The following is a 19731-nucleotide window of genomic DNA, read 5'->3' as shown; positions in this document are numbered from 1 at the left end:
TAACCGGGGTTTTATGAGTACCAACTTGGACAATGGAGCCCACTCATACACAGCTCACAACTTGTAGTAAGAAAAGAATGCCAGGAAGCCTGAAGGCACATAAGAATAAGTGTTGTTACTGCCCCTCAGGAAAGGTGATCCTTCTGAAAGAGAGTCTGGGGCTAAATATATATATATATATATATATATATATATATATATATATATATATATATATATATATAAACTTACATTTTATAAACACAATTTACTTATACTGGAAATTCATTCAGAACTCTTTAGATCTATGATGTTTTCCAAATACCTCTGTCACTATATTAAAAAAAAAAAAATTCCACTTGTTGTGGGGAAGGGAGCCTGAAAGTACCTGATCTATGAATAACAATTAATCCTATCAGTGGGGTAGAGAGGGAGCCAAATGAAGCTCTATTCTTACAAAGGAGGCACATTCATTAAAAAATTCTACCTAAAGGATCCAGTGAATTGGGTGGCATGTCTTTTTTTTTTGGTTTGGTTTGGTTTGGTTTGGATTTGGGGTGTGTGTGTGTGTGTGTGTGTGTGTGTGTGTGTGTGTGTGTGACTCTTGACAATGGAAGAACACTTTTCAAGTGCTCATCTAACACAGTGCAGTAGGAAGCGGGCTTTGAAGACACAGACATTCCTCCAGTGAGTTTCACGCTGCAGGCTAAAAGCACCAGCCATTCATTTTTCCATCTCCAGACACATTCTTCACCCAGTTCAAAGGCAGAGAGACAACAAGCCCACACGCTCTTTCTGAAGGTCATCCCTTGTAGGGACTTGTGAGGGACCAAAGGCTTAAGCTACAAAATAGTTTTAAAGACCTAGTTTTAGGAATGCTACCTTTTCATTACACTCCAGTTCCCACCTCCTAACTTAACTTTCCTCCCAACCCTCAAACTACTCCTCTCTCCCTTCCCCTCTCTCTCTCTCTCTCCCTCTCCCTCCCCTCCGCGCCCCCCCCTCTCTCTCACACACACACACACACAAATGGGTGGGGAAGTTTAGGCAAAAGAAAATGTTTTAATTACATTATCAGTGATTTCCAGGGTATTCAACTAACACTTGCAGAAATTATTTCATTATTCATTCTTTTAAAAAAATAAGCTATTTATTTATAATCCTTAACCTAAGCAGAAGGAATAGGATCCACTTTGAAAGGAAGTTATTGTTTAGCTGCAGTTCAAAGAGTGTGTTTAAAGTGGGAATGGGGGGCAGGTGGGCAAGTAGGGGGCACATGGGAGGGGTGAGTGGATAGGAGCCACCAAAATCACAACATAAATAGCACCAGTTCACTAGCTGTGCATAAAACTTTAGGGGCCACCCTGCACTCCCACCTCTGTATTTTATACAGTGCCCTGCTTTGTTTTGTTCTCTGAGCTCAGGAACATTTAAGGCATCTGTGATTCTGGTAAGAGAAAAGCATGCATAGTGGCCATGGGGAGGGCTGGGCAGCGTTTCAGGAAAGTACTCGCCCCGGGTGAGACTTAACAAAACCTCTGGGCTGCCAGTACCTTCACTGGTACTCAGGTGGGGACAGTCTCCCAACCCACTTAAAAGCCCCACACTCCCATCCCTTGCCTCCCACCTCTCCCCCCACAGTCTAGTCCTTCACCCAGCCAGTTATAACCGGGCCCAGCTTGCTGAGTCTGCAGGTTAGCCACTGGAAAAGGGATGGTGGGAAGATGTTTTTTGGCTTTAGGTTCCCTTCCACTGATACCTTGGCTCTTGGGTCCTATGCCAGCCACCTGAGTGCTGTCAGCAAATATGATCCTCTCTACCAGGCACAACTAACCTCAACCTTTTGACATGGTGACATACAAGTTGTCATCTACAAAGTTCATGTTCTATAACTGTACAATCAAGTTACCAAAGGGGGGAAAAATCTCCTAAGTTTTAAATAATTATATAATTTTGTACTGGATAGCTGCACTCAGAGCTACCCTGTTCTCCTAAAGCAAGATGGGAGGCTGAGTCAGGAAGCTCATAGGCCAGCTAGCCTGGTATACACTGCAAAGAACAAAGAGACCCCGTCTCAAACAAGAAAGGTAAGGACTAACACTTGAGGCTACCCTCTGACTTCTGCACACTCACTACTGCACACAGAAACATGCACACATCATACATATACATACATACATACATATTATACAGACCCAAAAAATGATTTAAAAATTGGGCACAGCTGTGTGACGTAAGCTTTTAGTAAATACAGCAGTAGCAAATGTGATGGACACAGAGGCTAGAAAGTATTTACACCCAAGTATTTCTTCCCTTGTCAGTAAAATCCACCTACTACCATATGAAGTTCAGGTTCCTTTCCTGGGAACATATCAGAAGCAAGCGCTATCTGGACCGTCATATGAAGAAGGACAACTTCCACCTCACCTCAGATCCAGATCAATCCAGGCAGATACACAAAAAAAACTGCCCAGTAGAGGCCTACTCAAAACACCAGCCCACAGAACTGAGACTTAACGAATAGTTGGCATTTTAACAAATCTGGTTTTAGAGTGGTCTGTTTTACTTCAAAGGCTAAACAATACATATATCATATCTCAGAAAATTCATAATCTCCCATGTAAGACTCCTTATTACTACAGATAACTAGAAGAAAATGGACACTATTACTACGAGTATATTTTTGTGGGCAAATCATCAGAAGTGAGCAAATATTGATAATTATTGAAAAAATATTATACATTTTCATATTCTTGAAAGTTTCTATTTGTATCAGGAGCCATCTCATTTCCGCAATAATTATCCTGAACCACACTGGGGGGGGGGAGGACATCAGTCATTCATGTGTTGAGCACTAGAGAAGGTCTCACTTTAGTTCAAATTAGAAGTTGTTTGAGCAATTTACCACTGGGGACGGGAGAGACACTCTACATTCCACCCCTGTCCTGTGGAGATCCTAAGTGAGACAGGATCACTAAGGTAAAGGAATTTATGTGCATACAGAAAACACACTGCTCCCAGAAAAACCAATTCTAGTAAAAAGTACCAAGTCTTTCTGTCTCCCAGAAACAGGATCCCTTGGCGCCCAGAAAGCCTCCACTCTACGAGAATCCTAAACCTTTTTACTTGGTCCTGCTATATTACATGAAGAATTATAATCCATTCCATCTAAAGAGCAGCAGGGACTCATGAGTACTACCATCCCAGTAAAGAGAGACAGAAAAGTGAAAACATTTGCAATTTTGGTGTTTGGAAACTTGGAACTCTCTCTGTAGACCAGGTTGGCCTCAAACTCAGAGATCCGCCTGCCTCTGCCTCCCGAGGGCTGGGATTAGAGGCGTGTGCCACCATTCCTGGCTGTTAATCACTTCTTCACTAATGTCTTTTCATCTTTATTGGACTATATACACAATCACTAGCAACTGTTTGTACCTAAAAACTCACAGGAGTCTATTTTTCTTTTTCCCTTTATGGGAAAAACAAAACAAAAAACAGGGAGCCTGCTACACCGTGTCTATTAATCTGTTATGCTTTTTTAGCACCTAAACTTGGAAGCAGAGTATATTCTTCCACAGAAGACTTGAGAATTTAATCAGCTTTCTATTATTAAGCTTCAGAATATACAGATAGTTCAGTTCTAGAAAATAAACAAAAGGCCATGGTACTGGTGGCCTGTGAGAAGAGACCATGGATGAAGCAGTTGGAAAGAAGACTCGTTTCCCACTCTCCACCTTCAAAACAAAAGAAAAAAACCTTAAAAATTAAAGTATAGAAATGTGTGGCATATCTTAATTTTCAAAAAAAAGTAGTTTAATGTATACAGGCATTTGTCAGATGTATGCCCATGCACCATATGCATGCAGTGCTCTTGGGGGCCAGAGGAAGGCATCAGATCTCTTAAAACTGGAGTTACAGATGGTTGTGAGCCACCATGTGGGGGCTGGGAATCGAACCCAGCTCCTCCAGGAGAGGAGGCATTGCTACAGCAGGTCTCAATTTTAAAAACAGTGACTCACAGCAAGGGGAACAATCATCAGAGTGAAAAGAAAGTTTACAAAATGAGGGATAGAGGAGTTTATCAACTGTAATCGGACGGGGAATTAATTTAGACTATATAAAGAATTGCAAAATTTAAACAGCAAAAAAAGGATTAAGTCAATAAATGGGTCAAGGAACTGAACAGACAGTTCTTAAAAGAAATATAACTGGACAATAAATATTTGAAACAGTGTTCAACACCCTTGTCCATCAGAGAAATGCAAATCAGAACTTCATTGACATCCATCTCTGCCAGTCCAAACAGCTACCACCAAGAAAACAAATGACTCAAACACTGATGAGGACGTGGAGAAAGAGGAAAGTTATATATTACTCATGAGAATGTAAAACAATACAGTCACTATGGAAGTCAGTTTGGAGGTTCCTCAAAAAACTAAAAATAAGACTACTATATGACCTAGCCATACCCACTCCTGGGCATAAACCCAAAGGACTGAAGTCAATATACCACAAAGATACATGCACATTCATGTTGACTGCTGCACTATTTACCACAGCGAAAGATGAGAACCACCATAGATGTCTATCACCAAACCAATGGACGATGGGACTGCAGATCATAACGCTAAGTGAAACAAGCCAGACTCAGAAAGACAAATTCAAGTGCCTCCCCAGACCTCCTTCCCTCCCCGCCCCAACTTCTTGATGTGTGTGTGTGTGTGTGTGTGTGTGTGTGTGTTAAGTCAAAAAAGTAGAGAAAGGAGGGTGGAGAAACAGACCTTAAAAGAGGTGAGAGGAGAAAGAAGGACATAATGGAAAACATGTGACACGTAAACAGAAGGGGAACTATTTGAGAAAGGCCAGGGAGGAGGGAGAAGGGAAGCAGGAGAAGATGTATAAGAACAAAGTATAGGGCTGGAGAAATGACTCAGAGGTTAAGAGCACTGGCTGCTCTTCCAGAGGTCCTGAGGTCAATTCCCAGCAACCACATGGTGGCTCACAGCCATCTGTAATGAGATCTGGTGCCCTCTTCTGGCCTGCAGTCATACATGCTGTATACATAATAAATAAATAAATCTTAAAAAAAAAATAAAAGAACAAAGTATAATCATATATACGTATGCAAATGCCACAATGAAATAGTACTTTTTATGGTAGCATAAAAATTTTAGAGATAAAAGTAAAACATCATATGAGTAGATTCAGAGATGTTTCATAAAACTTGGTAGCCCAAAAGAAACATGTTTCCTTTTAGTTCCTTAAGGAAACTATCACATATTTAAAAATAATAGAGCGATGAAAAAAAATCTCAAAGGACATTGCATTCCCAACCAGAAGGAGAGATAGTTCCAAGGATTACAGTCTTTCAGAACTAAAAACAGAACAAAACAAACAAACAATATAATAATCCCACCTGAAGGAGAGGAGTCCCTTAATAGCAAAGCTAAGATGCAAAGAAAGATTATCAGTTGCTTTTGTAGTCCTCATGCTTCCTAATGCCAGCCAACCAATGAGGAATCATACATTCAAGCTCTATTCATCTCAGGCTTGGCCCCTCTCCCTCCTGCTTCCTTCGGACTAATGGTCCAAACCAAAGATACACACCTCTTGCTTTCCTCCCAGATGTCCGAAGATGGGCCATTCTTCCAAATGAGAAAGTTCAACAACCTCACCAACTAATTGTGTATCTGGTTTTACTGTCAGGGAGGAAGTCATGATTATTTTGATTTTTTTTTAAAAGGCCTTCCACTGTAAGGTAGCTTCATACTTTTGTCCTAGGAGTTACAAAAATTGCTACCTACATGGATTACACTTTCTGAATTTTAATCTTTCTTTGTCCCAGATGAAGTATGTCATGAGAAATTTGGAAACGACCTTGGGGACTTCTCCTTCCCAGTTTCTACTCTACTGACATGCATCTAGTGTCAATCTCTCTGAATATAAGGTGAACATTCTGAAGCATCAGTGTTCAGTGATGCTGGCTGAGAAAAGAGAAAGAAGGAAGGAAGAACAAATGTGGCCCGGGACCAGTTTGGCCAACAGCAAATATTTCATGTTGAAATTGGCAAATGGATAGTTTCCAAGACTACACTGGAGTTGCTACAGTTCTTCTGGTGATTTGGGGCTGGGAGATAGTTCATTCGACAAAGTAACTTGCTGTGCAAGAGTGAAGACCTGAGTTTGAGCCCCAGTATGTATGAGCGAGAGGCGGGAGGATCCCTGGAGCTTGCTAGGCAGCTAGTCTAGCTAACTCAGTGAGCTGCATCCTGTCTCAAGAAGATGGAGAGCCCTTAAAGATGCCCAACATCGTGCTCGCTTCGGCAGCACATATACTAAAATTGGAACGGTACAGAGAAGATTAGCATGGCCCCTGCGCAAGGATGACACGCAAATTCGTGAAGCGTTCCATATTTTTAAAAAAAAAAAAAAGATGCCCAACATCAGACTTTTCTATTCACATACACACACACACACACACACACACACACACACACACACACACACACAAAGATAAATGTATTCTATATTGAGTCCTCCAAATAATTTGAGAATGAATAGAGAAGTGATCTTTGGAGATCAGATGAAAGATAGTTGGTTTATACAGTAATTATCAAATCTTCTACTGGCCTGTATATATCAGCTATATTTTATTATTTTCTAAAAGTGTATAGTGTGTGTGTGTGTGTGTGTGTGTGTGTGTGTGTGTGTGTGTAGAAGATAACTTTTGAGATTTGGGAATCAATTCTCTCCTACACTGTGGGTTCCAGAGATCAAACTCAAAGCATCTATCAGACTTGGACAACAAGCACTTTTTTGCTCACTGAGCCATCTTGTTGACCCAACAGCTATTTTTTTTTTAATGTTGAATTTAAAAACAACTTAACATGGTCTATATCTTCCCTGAAAGCAAGAATTAGAACTTCCTACACAAGACATAATTTGCTTGCAATACAACATACATTTGAAATGAACTCATAGTTCTTTGATTACTTCAGTAAACACAACTATTGTATTCTAAAGACCAAACAATACTGATAGCAACATGACCTGAATATGTCAGGGCAGATCGGAGAACTTGCATCAGAGAGTATCTGGTCAAACAAACAAGACGACTAATGGAACAGAAGAATATGCATGCAACATGTAACTGCAAGAAACAAAATTGAAACATGAAATGGTAAAGGAACAACAGAGGCAACTCAACTTAGTAAAATCACTAGACCTCTTCTCTACTGAAGACTGACACAACTACATTAATGTCTGACCCAAGGATTCCATTCACCTGCCACCAGGACTTTTCAGACAGGCACAACCTTCTCCAAATAAACATACTATTTTAAAATCCCTATTGTTCAAAGATCAGTGACTCATGGAAAAGGCATAAATGACATTCATCCAACCAAATTTATTTTAATAAATAGATTATAGCAGAATCTGTAGCAAGAATCTTATCAAAATGAAAAAATATTTTATTCACTGTGGATGACCAGTAACTTAGTTTTGCCTACTCCATTATTTCCCTTTCTCTGTGAATTAAGATTGATAAAGATACTACCATTTCTGTAAGACAAAAGTAGGTGCCATCTGATAATGCTTATGAGCCTATCATTTCAAATAGCCTTCTATTCACTTCTTAAATTATTTCATATTAGACCAAAGTACACGAGAATTAAACTATGCAGTATTAAGATATGATTCCATTAAAAATTTGTAATTATGCTTTTCAAACATATTTCAAACATAACATTTTAGGAGTTTTTAAAGTTGGCCCTATATTATGAATCCACAAGGTAATGAAATAAATATTAAATCAAATATATAATTATAAATGTGAGGATACCTATCATTTTTAAACTCCCCCAAAAGTACTACTATGAAAAAAGTCACAAAGTCTTTAATGAGAAATTGACTTCAAACCAAACTCATAAGTCATTTTCCTTGAATGTTATTTCCAGGAACTCTCTAGCATGAGGAAATAATCTAGGAAAAGACTTTCTTTAAAACAACACCATGAAGTCTGATTATACCGAATTACCAACTTAACCACAATAAAAGGAAACATTTATCTCCAGTTCAGCTAAGAGATATGTAGTAGGAAGGTGGGAAAAGATGAAGTGAATAGTTTTAAATGAAAAGTCTACATACTATTATTCTCATGATATATATGAAGCCTATGTAGAGATGTGAATACCCTGAAAGCCTATGAATATATTAACAACTCCACAGCCAAGATGACATCGGGTCGGTCAACAGAATACATATGCTAATAGCTCAGCTAAGTACTCCAAAATTCTACAGCACAGATGAGTCCTGGGGCAGCACACTCTGCCTGCAAGACATCCCATAGTCCCCAGGGGGTTTTTTCAGATTTCCTGTTCACTAACTTATGTAGGTATCTCACTGGAGAATTCTGAGGCTACAAATGAGAAACACTATCTGTAAACTAACTACCTATAAGAAGGGGGAGATTCCCAACAGAAGTTATGTTGAGCAATGTCATAGACCTATATTGGTTACAGCCTGATCTACACTGTCAAGTATGATTCTCCTGGTGGGTGACTTTAGACAGCAGAAAAGTTGCAGGTGACTTACATTCACATAGGATGTGTTCTTTTTAAATGAGGTAAGAGGAGATTTATCTAGTCTGAAGATGGCTCCAAAACTTAGATAAATACTATCAGGAGGGTTTGCCTCAAAGTCTGTTAAAATATGAAAATGGGCAGTGGTGGTGCATCCCTTTGATCCCAGCACTCAGGAGGCAGAGGCAGACAGATCTCTGAGTTTGAGGGCTACACAGAGAAATCCTGTCTTGGAGAAAAACAAATGTGAAAATGCCCTCTCCAAACAAGAAAGGTCAAAAGCCAGTCCTAAATCAAAGAGCCTTCCTTCCAAGCCTCCATCTGCCGAGACAGAGGATCTGACACAGCCCGGCGGCAGTGGCACACGCCTTTAATCCCAGCACTCAGGAGGCAGAGCCAGGAGGAACTCTGTGAATTTGAAGCCAGCCTGGTCTGCAGAGCGAGATCCAGGACAGGCATCAAAACTACACAGAGAAACCTTGTCTCACAAAAAACAAAAACAGAGGATCTGACACATGCGTAAGAACAGCACAGCTTAGAGCATCCCAGTGCACTTTACTATGACCCCCAACTACGGCTTCTGGAGAAATAATGCTCAGTACATATGACTCATTAAAGAGTATCAGTCATTTGCTCCAAAACATCCCTATGTTTAGAGCTGCAAAGATTAGAACAATGTGGAACAAACTTCTCCAGTTACTGATGAGGAAATAGACCAAGGGAAATTAAATGACTTGATCAAGGTCACGAGGCTAGAACTCAAGATCTTACTCCTGGGAACAGTTTTTTTCCATTGCATCATTCGAGATAGCACAAACTGATTTTCCAGGAATTCTGATAAACTGGAAAAAAAAAGTTTAAGAAGTAGCATGCTGGTTTGGAGCTCAAGTTCTTTCCTGTTAGGCAATATTAGGGTTGTTCAAATAAATGGTTATTATACAGGGATATATTTTTTAAAATATAGACAACCTAAACAATGGCAGACAACAAAAAGTTAGATGCTGCAGTATCTCTTTTCTGCTGATCTCAAGAAATTTGAGTTCTTTCATACCGGAGCTGTCAGCACATTGATTTCCACCTGTGCTTTTTCCGTGGGCACCTCAGAAAAACATTACCCCTGTGACTTATGAGTCAGTGATGGAGAGAGCTGCTGGCTGCTGAGAAACCCTTTGGGGAGTTAAGGGAAGTAGAAAATACTTCCATAGTTTTCTTTCTTTCCTTTTTCATCCCTATAACAATACATCTCATGAAATTTCGTTATGAGGTCGCAATACAACTAGAGCAAACCTTAACAATCAACCCAGACTACCTTGGTGGGATGTCACTGGTCAAATACCAAACATCTGAAAAACACACCCACTCGTGCTCAAAATCTTGGTAAAGGAACACACTATATACTCTTCAAGTGTTTCTAATGATCTGCAGACACTTACAACGTGCAAACTGTAGCCTAAGGTTTCCTTACTCTCTGGGTTCCCTCACAAGAGAAGTAGGGAGATCAATTTTCCTTGATCTTATCCAGCTCAGGTGTGTTTGAAGCGGCAGGTGCTCAATAAAGTGTATATTGTTAGTTACTGGAAAGAGCCTCGGGCTCTTTCAAGGCAAAGGAATTTTTCTATGACCCCAAAGCAAGGCTGTGTCTCTCCCTTCTCCCCTTTAGCAAGAGACATAAATGTGAGACGCGTGAGCCAACCCAGTCAATCCCACACCACGTGCCGTCTGCCGCTCGCTCCTGTTTGCACACCAGAGTGGGAAGATAAAGGAAAGGCGTCGTAGTAAACCATAGTAAAGACAGGAGGGAAACAAAATGGGGCATGTCACATGGTCGCGGCCTGAATTTTTCTCAATTAAAAAGAAGAGGAAGTGAGGTGTTTCCGGCCTCTGTCAGCCCGCTGCTGGGCTTTTTTCATTTTTAGGATCCTGGCAGAGATGCATTAGAGACGAAGCGCATCCGTATCCTAGGCTTGGGGGCGGGAGAACCTGGATCAGCTCTGCAGCACCCAGAGGGGTGAGAGCTTCCCCAGCGAGGCCCCAGCCTGCCCCCGCCCCTGCCATCACTCATGCTGATTGGCTCTTACAAGGGCCAATCGGCGTCAGGCGTCCGGCCCGCCGGCCAGAGGGGCGGGGGCTCGGCTGCTACCGCCAACCTCGAGGCCTGGGAAGGGGGCCCCCGTGTCCCGGGAGGACCGAGCCAGGCGGGGGCGGGAGCCTGGACGACCTCCTCGCGGCCGACTCCTGGGCGGAAGGAGGCTTGGAAGAGGGGGGCCAAGAGCCAAGCAAAGGGGAGGCGCAGGCAGGAAGCGGAGGTGACCCGGGAAAAGGGAAAGTGCCAGGGCCCGCGGGTCTGCGCCAGCTCCAAAGGCCATGGGGTGGAGAGCATCGAGGGAGGGGGTAAAGAGAGGCATGAAGTCCTAGAGGAAAAACAGGGTCGGAAATGATGGTAAAATTCTCTTTTTAAGGGTACCTTAACAAAAGGATGGGGGAAAAAAAAAAAAAGACCCCGGGAGGTATGACTCCAGTCTGTGTCAGCAAAAGTGTGCTCTGGCTGCCAGGCTGCAGTTTCAACAGTAAAGTCAAATCTTAGGCAAATGCTGGTTAAAGGTATTTGGACGGTCGTGTTGAGGCCCAGAGGGTTCTTTTAGCCCGCCTCTTTAGGCTCTGGGTATATACAGTAGGCCACAATGACTGTACTACTGCCATGACCATGCACTAGGAGGTGGGGACAAAGGAACGGGGGGGGGAGGGGTGATCTTTCCACAGCACAATCTAGCAGTTCAGAACTTAAGTTGGAGGTGACCCTGACATGCACCAGAGAACATAGGGAGGAGACACAGAAAAGATGGTTGTTGAATCAGTCAAGTCCTGAGCACAGGAGCTAAATGCTTCTCTTCCTCTCTCCTAATGGCTCTCCTTGAACTGACATTGAAACAAAGTAAACAAGCTGAGATGTCTAAGAGGGGCTCCCAGAACGCACACACATCCCTCGTGGAAGCCGTATTCCTTTAACCATGTTTCAGGGTTTTTTTCTAAGACGGGAAGTAGCAGCAGAGACAGCAAAGGCAGGGGAGGTTACAATAGCTAACTGATAACTCACTGTGAGCAGAAGCTGTTTGCCACTGGCAGATCTGATTGCGCTCAGCTTCTGATGATAACTGACTAGCAAATAAAACCTTTAAACTCAGCAAAAGCAAGCACAATTGAGGGTGCACAAGCACCAGGTAGCACTAGGTGCTCTGCTTAAAGAACACACACACACTTAAAACTTAGATACACATCGTAGAAGACTGCTTCTGACCTTTGGAAAAGCATATCTATTGCTATTCCAGCAATGTAACAGACAGGACTGATTTTTCTGGATTATCGTATTTTCCCTAAGAAAGTTAAGAACGGAAAGTTGAGCATTAAACTCTTGGGAAGGAAGGGAGAGATTTGTGTGTGGGGGGTGTGTGTATGGGTGGGGGTGAGTGGGGGTGTGTGGGTGTGTGTTCCACATAAGCAGGATTTTCTTTTAAATTCCTTTTTAAACAATGGAGATTGTTTGGTCATTTCATTTTTTCCTTCAAAAGACCAAACACTGTTTATTCTACTTCGTAAAACAAAAGCTATACAAAGTAAGAAAGCAAATGGGGGGGGGGGTCTTCTTTTCTTCTTTTACCTCCTGTAAAGCCCAAATTTGAGTTTTGCTGGATCTGTTTGCTTCAGGCTCTTCTTACCTTATGAAGTAAGCAGTTTACAATGCAAGTATTATATGAGTCCCAACCCTCAAAAACCACGGTAAAAATAACCAAGAATTTTATATTGACAACAATACACTAAAAATCTCTCTGCCCCGGTGATAAAAGCACATATTGAATAAATAGATGCTTTCTTAACATCACGTAAAATCTTAGTTTTAATGTTCATGTGCCTCTATTTGATCCAACAAAACAAAGAATGATAGTTGTTGGAGGCAGAATCAGGACCATTTTGACCACATAATCACCCTGTTATTATTATTTCCTATTGATAAAAGCCCAAGGCACAAATTAATTTCTTATGAACAGAAACTTATTAAGAAAAACAAATACTTTCCAAATGCTCTTTCTGTGAGGCATATATAAAATTCACAAGGTAATCAGTTTGTCAGAATAAACTGCTTCCAATTCTGGAAAGTTCTGATTTGCCAACTCATCACATTATCTGGGAATGACAGTCCTCTCCCCACAATGACCACCAGAAAACAGGCTCACAGAACGAAGGACAGGCTAACTTCCTATACAAATGTTTCTCATTTTCAATACAGCCTCAGCCACAGATGACCTAAAGCCAACTTTCAACATGTCTGAGGCATCTACTCATGAACTAAAAGGAAAGCAAGCACCTTACAAATGAAGACCACACAGTCCCCTGCCCCATTCAACACACACCAAAACAAACGGCCTTTTTACCCTGACTTGATGCCTGTCCATTTCACTAAAAAATGTTAAGTAATCTTATAGGAAAAATGTACAATAGCCCCCAAATGGTATGTGTGATGCCTTAGTACAAGAAAAAAAATTACAAGGTAGAAAGTCTGAGGTGAACTTCCATAACTCTTAACTCATAATGCGTCTCAGGCACATGGTATTTATTGCATATTCTCTACAAAAGCAGCCATGCCTGCAAGATGGTAGGTCCATGTGTGAAAAACATTTCATGAATTCTAGTACAAGAACAAAAAGAAAATGTCCCCCACAATTACTTTCTTTGGAGACCTGAGATAGGTAAGAATTTCTTTCTAAATACTTGTGCCGAAAAAGCTCTTACTCATGGATCTTTTTAAGACAGCCTGAATAAAAGTCGCTGCTGTTTACACTGCTTTGGTATTGTGAAATCACAGAACAAAAGTGCACACAGCCACTCAGTGAGCTTGCCCTTCAGAACTCTGAGACAGGATCTTAAATGAGGGCTTTTTAGGTTTTGTATTAGCAAGTATTTTTGTAGAATTGTCCCTGCTAAGGTCTGGCCTTAATATTTACTCAAAATAAAACTTTGATATGAAGAAAATGATTCTTGACAAACCTCAGGACAGGTTTTAGAGAATGTTAAGTTTTAAGATGCTGTGACAGGTAGGTACTTCAGTTGGGAATTCTCAAATACAGAAGCCCTTCTGTGGCTGCTCCAACACATTTTCTGCCAGGTGTCACTGTGGGGTGAGTGAGCATCTGTGTAACCCTGACCCACATACCCCCACCTCCCGAAAGTGTATCCTCCCCAAGGACACCATGGGAAGGAGTGAAAAGGGACAGAGTTAAAGACCAGAATTCAAGCACCCAGGTACATGTACTTTTTAATCTTCTGACTCTGCCACCATAAAACGCACCTGCTGTGATGTCCAGTTGAGCTATTGACGGTCCTCTGGCGGTTTCTGGAAGCTGATGCTGGCATAAGTACTTAAATCCTCACTGGATCGTCTGGGGGAGCTGCCCTCCGTGCTGCCTGAGGGCTGGTGAGGGGGAGGGGGCGGTAGGGGCTGCTGTTGAGAAGGGCACTCCCGGGGAGGGCGCTGTCTAACGTCCTTGGCCAAATCCAGGTCTATGTAGTTAAGACTTTTCTCCAAACCCCCAGCAGCCCCGGACACTGGAGCCGTCTCCTTGGAGGCTCCCGCTAGATCCCCAGGTCTCAGCCACACGTTCTCAAATGATGCCGAGCTGTGGCGCTTTACATCCTCACTGCTGCTGCTGCCGCCGCCGCCGCCACCACTGCCCCCTACTGCAGCCCCTGCTCCCGAGGACACCGTGTTGCCAGCATGAGTAGGTGCTGAGAAGGTCTCAGAGCTATGTCTCCTCCGGCACCCTTGAGTGTCTGCACGAATCACTTTGGCACTCTGGTTATGGTTGGGGCTGAGGTTCACTCTGGTGAATGCACTCATGCCCCCAGGTCCCTGAGGGCCTCCCAGCAGGGAAGAAGGAGCAGCCTGCTCAGCTGCTGCTCCTTGAGGTGCAGCAGGAGAAGCAGAGGCTGTGGAGGATGAAGAGGGAGCGGCCCCTGCGGTTCTGGGCAGGCTCACCTTCTCTGCAGCAATGCCTGTCCGCATGTCAGCATAGTTGACTGGGGCCACTGAGGAGGTATCCACATAGCTTTGACGAGGACAACCTATCTGCATGGTCATGTAGTCACTGCGGCTACTTGGCACCGACCGGGTTGGCCTGCAAATGGTAGCAGCCCCTGGAGGTGCAGGGCCTACTCTGCCCAACTCAACCCCACCACTCTCCTGCCAGGTTGCCCTCCGGCCTGGCCCCAAGTCCATGTTCATGTACTCTTCCGAGCCAGTCTCTTCTCTGGGAGCTGGGTGGAGCTGGGGTGGACATCGGACTGAAGGGGAGCTATGGGAAGTCGCGGGGCCAGCTAAATAGCCAGGCTGGCCACTCCCGAATTCAATATTCACATATTCCCCTGGGCTCTTGGGCTCCGGAGGGTGCAGAGAAGGTTGCTGCTGTTGCTGCTGCTGCTGCTGCTGCTGCTCCCTTACCCTCGGTAAGGTGCTTGCCTTGGGATCCCCCAAGGACAGCCTTGTGGGCCGGGCCAGGCGGCTGTTGGTCTGCGCAGCCGTGTCTACCTTTCGAGGCAGATGGGGCTGCAAGACATGGTGGTGGGGATGAGGGAGGCCAGACTCTGGCCTAGCCCCACAGTAACCCCCACCCAGGCTGTCACTGCTGGTCGAAGAGGAAGAATCTTCCGCAGTTGTAGTGTAGAGAAGGCGTCCAGAGCTGGAAGAGAGACGAAGATGCTGGTGGTGCCTGGCACCCTCCTCCGGCTCCCCGGGGCGCTGGGTGTGCTTAAAAGACCTTGGCAATGAGTAGTAGGAAAGGACTGGCTTGTGCTGGGGATCTTCTGGACCGTAGTAGCATTCTGAGGGGCTGCTGGTGTTGGAGTCTCCCACTGGTGACATGTTCATGTAGTCGCTTGTGCAAGGCAAGAGCTTGCCACCACCGCTCTCAGCAGGAGGTTTGGAATGAGGCAGGGCATGAGGATGGTGCCCCCCTACTCCATTTGCCCACGGCTTCCCATAGCTGCTCCCAGAAGGGGCTGCGCTGCTGCTGCTGCTGCTGGACCCACCGCCAATGTCAGGGGAGCAACTGCCACTGGGAGACATCATCATGTAGCCATTGGGGTCCACTCTCTGAGGGTGGCGTCTGATGGGGTTAATGATCTGCTGTGGGGCAGACACACTTTTGGGGCTCATGGGCATATAGTCCCCATTTCCTTTACGGTTGCTGGGCACTGGAGCCACCCCTGGAGACATGGGCATGTAGCCATCATCAGTGTCTGGACGGTGGTGGCCCCCACGACGCTCCAAGGGGTGCATCTCTAGACTCTCTTCGGGATAGGAGTGGGTGGGCACGAAGGCGGAATGCCGGTAGCTGGGCAGTCGGCCTCCACTGCCACCTCCTGGTTGGTAGGCAGCGGGCATCATCTCCGTATATTCCTCAATAGAAGCCACTGAAGACTGCGAGGGGGTCTTCTGGTGAGAAATGGTAGGGGACGTGCCCGCAGAGTGAGTTCTCTTCCGAAACCTGTTATCCAGATCCGCTGCGCTGGCGGCTTCATCCCCGGTCAGCGCTGGGCTTGTCCCCAAGCTAGCACCTGGGATGTAGCGATGGCCATTGCCACCCCTAGACAAAACGTAGTGACCATTGGGAGCAGCCAAGGTGGAGGCTCCCTTGCCACCCATGCAGATATAGTTGCTCAGCTCTTCCTCACCCCTGGCTGGTGGGGTGTGGCCCAAGGAATCTGGGGTGACACTGCGGAAGGAACTTCGGAAGTCGCAGGGACTAGAACCATACTCATCAGAAGAGATGAAACCGCCATCACTAGGAGAACCGGACACAGAAGCACTAGAGCGCCTCGGGAAGAGACAGTCTGAGGTGGAGCCATGGCCACTAGTGCTACTAGATGACAGACTTACTGGGCTGGTGGCTGAAGGCGAGCAGCGGGAAGAAGGCATAGGGATGGAGCGGCTGTGGTTGAGTGGGGGGTGCAGCCTGGAGCTGCCTCTATGCCGATGGGCGTGGGTCCTGTTGGTGCTGGGGCTCACCGGACTGCCATCCACTGATGCAGGACGGGACATGGTGCCCTCGCCATCACTGGAGGCACGCACCCGGAAGGAACCTGGTTTTCCACCTACCATGCTGGCCGGGGAGGTGGCAGTGATGCTCTCGGTGCGAGATCGGCGAGTCAACCCCACCTGGCTGGGTGGAGGATTGTTGAGATGGTGCCTGCGAAGGGGGACACTGATGGGGTTGGAGCAACCGGATGAAGACTGGCTTTTGCTGCGCGGGCGAAACTCATCGCTCATGGCCCGCATGGCCTCTAGAATGGTCTCATGCATGTTCTGGGCTACCACGGAGTCATCTACTTGCATCCAGAACTCGCCGGGCCCTGTTACGGCGGAACGCCCCACCTCGATGAAGAAGAAGTTCTCTGAGTGTCCACAGCGTCTGATGTTCATCAGCTGCAGCACCACAGCCGCTGCCTCGGAGTTCAGCTTCACGAAGCTGATGGTCTTGCTGGTCAGGCAGAGGCGGTAGATGCCAATCAGGTTCTTTGTCTGACCCAGGCCTTTGGGTTTCAGGATAACCTGCCAGACCTCCTTGAACGCAGGTCCTGGGCCCGTGTCATAGCTCAAGTCCTCCCCTGCCTCTCCGACGCCGGAGCTGCCGCTGCAACTACCACCGCAGCCTCCAGCCCCGTCATGATGGGCCTTTGCTCGATTATGCAGCTGCAGAAGAGCCTGGTACCAGCTGTCTTGCTCAGCCTCGCTATCTGCTGCAATGGCAAAGTGTTCGTCTCGGGTGTAGAGAGCCACCAGGTGCTTGTTCTTGGAGTCAGCCCGCTTGTTGATGTTGAAACAGCTCTCGAGGGGGATCGAGCGTTTGGGGGCGCTCGACTTGTGCCGCCACTTCTTCTCGTTCTCATAGTACTCCAGGCGCGCCGGGCCCCCGGCCTCGCTGGCTGCCCGCAGCACGAAAAAGCGCTTGTGCATACTCTTGGGCTTGCGCAGGTAGCCCACCTTGCGCACGTCGGAGAAGCCATCGGTATCCGGAGGGCTCGCCATGCTGCTGCGGAGCAGAGGGAGGTGCCGAAAAACTGGGTGAGGGGAGGCTTCTCGATGCGGCCCCGCACATGCACTCCGGGCTGGAGGAAGGCAGAAACCCTGATTCCGAAATCCTTGCTGTTCCCGGCGCTGGGGAGGGGCAGCCGAAGGACGAGGTAGCTGCGCCAAGGAAGACTGCCCGACCCGAGTTTAAGGGCGTTTCATGCCCAGAGGGGAAGGCAGTGTGTCTAGGGTGAGTCCAGGCACGATCTTCAGAGGACCAAGTCTCCCCCGAGTCTCTGCAGCCGAGAAGAAGCTTAGATGCATCCCTCGCCGCCCCTGGTCAAGTGCGGTGCAGGGACGCAGCGGCGACCGAGGAGTCCCAGCTTGGCCCTTCAGGCGCGCGCGCCTTCCCTCCCGAGTTCCCCTCTGAAGTAGCGATTCCCGAGGCAAATTAAATATCCTTGGGCAGGGGGAGGCGGGCTGCCAAGTCCCAACGTTGCACGGGGTTCTCCCTCCTCCTCCTTCTCCTCCTCCTCCGCCTCCTCCCACCCTCCAACCGTCCCCGCCGCCACCAGCCGCCGAAATACCAGCTCAATCGCAGAGACCGCGGCGCTGCGGCTGTTGCTGCTGCTGCCGCCGCCCGAGGACGCGTCCTCTGCAGCCCGCACTCGAGCCCATCTCGGCGGGCGGGGAAAGTGGCTTTTCCACGCGCAACGCTACTGGGCAGCCAGGGGAGCAGGGGACGGTCCAGAGGGACAGACTCATCCCTGCCCCAAGCTCCAGTCCGCAAAGGAGGAGGGGAGGGGATGAGGGAGGGAGGCGAGGGGGGGGTGGTTTGGGAAGAGATCGGGGGAAGACGCCCGGTCCTCCGGAGGCGCAGCCGCCGCAGTTACTTCTCTCCTCCCTCCTCCTCCTTCTCCTCCTCGGAGAGTTGCCGAGAGCCCCAACCAAAACAAGCGGCGGCGGCGTCTGGCACCGCGCGCCGGCCCCCAGACCGCGCCGCCGTCTCACTCCGGAGGAGCAAAACACGTGACGGAGCCTCGGCTCTCTGCAGTCGGGCCGCGGCCGGGAGGCTCCAGCCAGGGTCTCTCTCTCTCTCTCTCCCTTCTCGCTCTACATTCCGGGCCGAGCCCGCCCCGCGCCCGCCCCTCTCCACCCCCCGGCCGTGCCGCAGAGGCGCCGGCGCTGGGCCTTTGCTGCAGCGCTCAGGCAGCGCCCCTGCGTGGCCGGCAGAGCCCCGGGCACTGCGCCTCCCATGCCCGCGCCACCCATGGCGCCCCCGGCCCGCAGGAATCCCCGCGGCGGGAGGGCGGGCGTGTTTGGGTGGCTACCGGAAAGCAGGAGGGGAGTCTGGGAAAACGGGAGGGGGCGATCTGGGGAAGACGCAGGAGTGAGGGTGGGGGCAGTTGGCGGGCGGGGTGCGGGGGGGGGAGTGTGCAGCCGCTGCAGAACCCCGAGTGGGAGGGCTGGGGAGGAGGGGACGCGGGTGACCCGCAGCCTCTCACCCAACAGGTAAGGGCGATCCCCGGGAGCCAGCTGGATCTTGGTTTCTAGGTGAGAGTCCCTGGTGGGGAGACCTACATTTTTTTTTTGTAAGGTTTTCTGAAGGACTTGTGGGCCAGCCTTCCACCTGGAGTCTCCTGGTGTACTGCGGTGAAGCACCTGGAGCGAACACAGAGGGATGCCCAAGGGCAATGACTGTTGCTGGGTTAGGGTCTCTCAGACTCAAAACGGGGGATCTCACGCCTAGCAGTATTGAGATTAGCGGCATATCATTTAAGGAAGAAATAAAATGTAAATGTCACAGTTTCCCTCCCTTCGTGCAGGTGAACAGGGATTCATACTTATGGATTTGGGCAAAGCATGGGGGCGGAAGAAAAAAAGGCGCCCCTTACCACATTCTCAAGTCTATTTGTAATTTAAAAAAAAAAAAAAAAAGGTGTTAAGGACGTTCAGAGAGTTCCTAAGTCCAAATCCCTACTGTGTACATATTAGCAAATGTTTGTTTCATAGTTTCCACGCGCACTGGACGACCCTATAAATTTTTAACCTTGACCACAAGGATAAGCGGTTAGGCTGTACAAGAAAAAGGGTACTTTTTGATGAAAACGGGTC

At 47.1% G+C, this 19731-nt stretch overlaps 1 protein-coding gene and 1 non-coding gene across 2 annotated transcripts in view; one reads left to right on the top strand and one right to left on the bottom strand.

Annotated features, from left to right (window-relative positions):
- Nucleotides 1-18130, bottom strand: part of Irs1 (insulin receptor substrate 1) — a 57679-nt gene extending 39549 nt beyond the window's left edge. The window contains exon 1 of the mRNA XM_028874142.2: nt 13900-18130. Coding sequence (XP_028729975.1) covers nt 13921-17634 — 3714 coding nt within the window. The 5' untranslated portion in view covers nt 17635-18130 and the 3' untranslated portion in view covers nt 13900-13920. The remainder of the gene's footprint in view (nt 1-13899) is intronic.
- Nucleotides 6288-6394, top strand: LOC114696440. Its single transcript, XR_003735022.1, has one exon. It is a non-coding gene; the product is annotated as a U6 spliceosomal RNA (small nuclear RNA).
- Nucleotides 18131-19731: the final 1601 nt, after the last annotated feature.

The sequence above is a fragment of the Peromyscus leucopus genome, chromosome 13 (assembly GCF_004664715.2).
Source record: "Peromyscus leucopus breed LL Stock chromosome 13, UCI_PerLeu_2.1, whole genome shotgun sequence".
NCBI lineage: Eukaryota > Metazoa > Chordata > Mammalia > Rodentia > Cricetidae > Peromyscus > Peromyscus leucopus.
Note: the sequence above shows the minus strand (reverse complement) of the source record. Positions and strands in the feature narration are given on the sequence as shown.